We start from the raw sequence: 2,051 nt of genomic DNA, 5'->3' as shown, positions 1-2,051 counted from the left end.
GGTGCAGACTCGCAGGCTGGGGAGGAGCCAGGAGAAAGCTGACATGGGGAGAGGCCTTGGGAAGACGGGCGGCCCAGGAAGGAGAGAGTGAGGGTGAGGAGGCTATTGGCACAAGAGTCCCCTGGGATTCAGTGGGCTCAGCCAGTCAGGGGATGTGTAGGAATGAGTCTGCAGGGCACAGAGAAGTCTGAGACTCCCAGCAAGGAGAAGTTCAAGGCTGGGAAGGGGAGGGGGAGGAGTGGAGGTAGGGAGCTTTGCAGACCAAGACCAAGTCAAAGCTGTTCGGAATTACCCGGCCCTGGTAGGGGTAGGCGTCTTCTGCCATGATGCCCTTGTTGTAGAGGATATACTCGAAGGCTTGGCTGGGGAGACCCCTGCAAGACACACACACAGTTGGCACCAGCCCAGATGCAGGTGCGCTGGACTGGAGTTCCTTCCGTGTGCGCCTGGGCGAGGCCGGGAGGCCGGGAGTAGGGAGATGGGGAGGCGGTCGAAGGCTTGGCAATGCCTTCTGCCCGGCTTTGGCATGAAGCTCAGCAAGTCCAAGGACCAGCAGTCTAAGGACCGGCAGGTGCTGCACGCCGCCAGGACAGAGACCTCTCCTTTCACAATGGGCCCAACTCACCCCAGTCGCCATGGGGTACCCAGTCAGGGCAGGTGTTTGGCAAAGACAATTGCTGGGTCCCTCACACTGGCTGTTTATTTCCATTTTATCAATGGAAAGACAGAGGCCCAAGGAGGCTGAACCACGTGCCCAGGGCCACATTAAAAACCAGCTGCCACGAAGTGGATTCTAGCCCAGGGAGACCCTGCGTGTCAGAATTACACTGTGCGCCACACGGTTTTCAGTGGCTGTTCTGTTGAGGTGCCTCTGGGTACACTTGAACTTCCAACCTTTTAGTTAGTGGCTGAGCACTTTTCAATCCCCACCCACAGCCCCCCAGTTCCTGCTGGACTGCTTGGCTGCCTCCTCTGGGGCCTTTGTTGCAGCCGGACCTCTCTGGAGTCTATGTTGGCTTCTGCCTGTCCTGCTCAGTGGGAATACCACGGACTGTGGTCTTTTACTCTGTTCTCTGACTGCTGTATCCCCAGGGCCTGGGAACCCAGCAGGGGCTCTGGAATGTTTGCTGACCGCATGGACTCTCCTGGACCAAAGTTAACAGACTATTTTGAAAGACAGCAAGGCCTCAGCACCTCCTTGTTGGAGTCTGGTTCTGGGGGAGAAGCGGGTGTTTATCAGAAAGCCAACAGGTGAGGGTTGAGATGGCAGGTGATGGGGGATCCAAAGGACTGGGGCTGGAGTTCGGCTCTCTGCCGTGGAGTGGGAAGTGAGTGTAAGCGTGGTCCCAGGACTGGGCTGGAGGAGGAGGACCCAGGGGGTGGGGCTGAGGCCTGGGCCACACGTTGACCAAGTGGAGCAAGCATGGGCCATGCTCTGGGGGAACAAGGGAGGCCTGGCTTGATGCATATTATTTGCCAAGAAAGCCCGCCTGCCGGCTCCTAGGGAATGTCTCTCAGAGGGCCCAACCAGGCACAGATTTGGAGGCAGCCCTGCTGTAAGAGTAGGCTGGGAAGGGAGGCCTCGGGGAGACAGGCGTGAACACGCTGCCACCCCTGTGGACAAGCCCCTCAGATGGCCTGTCCAGCGGGGCAGCGAGGGCAGTTCAGAGCACGTGTGAGGGTGCCCAGACACCTGTGTGTGGACCTAGCTTTGCAGGGTGATGTGCGTGTGCCTCTGGCTACGGGCTGAGAGGCCTTGGTGGCTGGTGAAGCTGGCAGTGCCGGGCAACGGGAGAGGGGGTTGGAGTCTGCACCAGATAGGGCTGGGCCTGGATCCCAGCTGGGCTGCATCTGGCTGTGGGACACTGGGCGGGTGAGGTGTGCCTGGCGCACACCGGATAAACCACAAGTCTCCTCCCTTCCTTGGGACCACCTGGATGTGAAAAGGGGTTCAGGGCCCTCCTACCCAGGCACGTACCCTTCGCAGCCGTGGTTGTTGAAGTCCTGGGCGCAGTCTACCAGCTGCTGCTCGGCCTGCATAGAGGAACACA

The 2,051-nt window shown here is 59.5% G+C and overlaps 1 protein-coding gene across 1 annotated transcript in view; it reads right to left on the bottom strand.

The window, feature by feature from the left end:
• Positions 1-2,051, bottom strand: part of CTSH (cathepsin H) — a 19,929-nt gene that overhangs the window by 9,302 nt on the left and 8,576 nt on the right. The window contains exons 5-6 of the mRNA XM_045285693.1: positions 1,979-2,041; positions 293-374 (exon numbers count right to left, since the gene is read on the bottom strand). Of these exons, the coding sequence (XP_045141628.1) occupies positions 293-374; positions 1,979-2,041 (145 nt within the window). The remainder of the gene's footprint in view (positions 1-292; positions 375-1,978; positions 2,042-2,051) is intronic.

Source organism: Echinops telfairi, unplaced genomic scaffold, assembly GCF_000313985.2.
Source record: "Echinops telfairi isolate 266 unplaced genomic scaffold, ASM31398v2 ScPeMD7_7475;HRSCAF=8513, whole genome shotgun sequence".
NCBI classification, from domain to species: Eukaryota; Metazoa; Chordata; class Mammalia; order Afrosoricida; family Tenrecidae; genus Echinops; species Echinops telfairi.
Note: the sequence above shows the minus strand (reverse complement) of the source record. Positions and strands in the feature narration are given on the sequence as shown.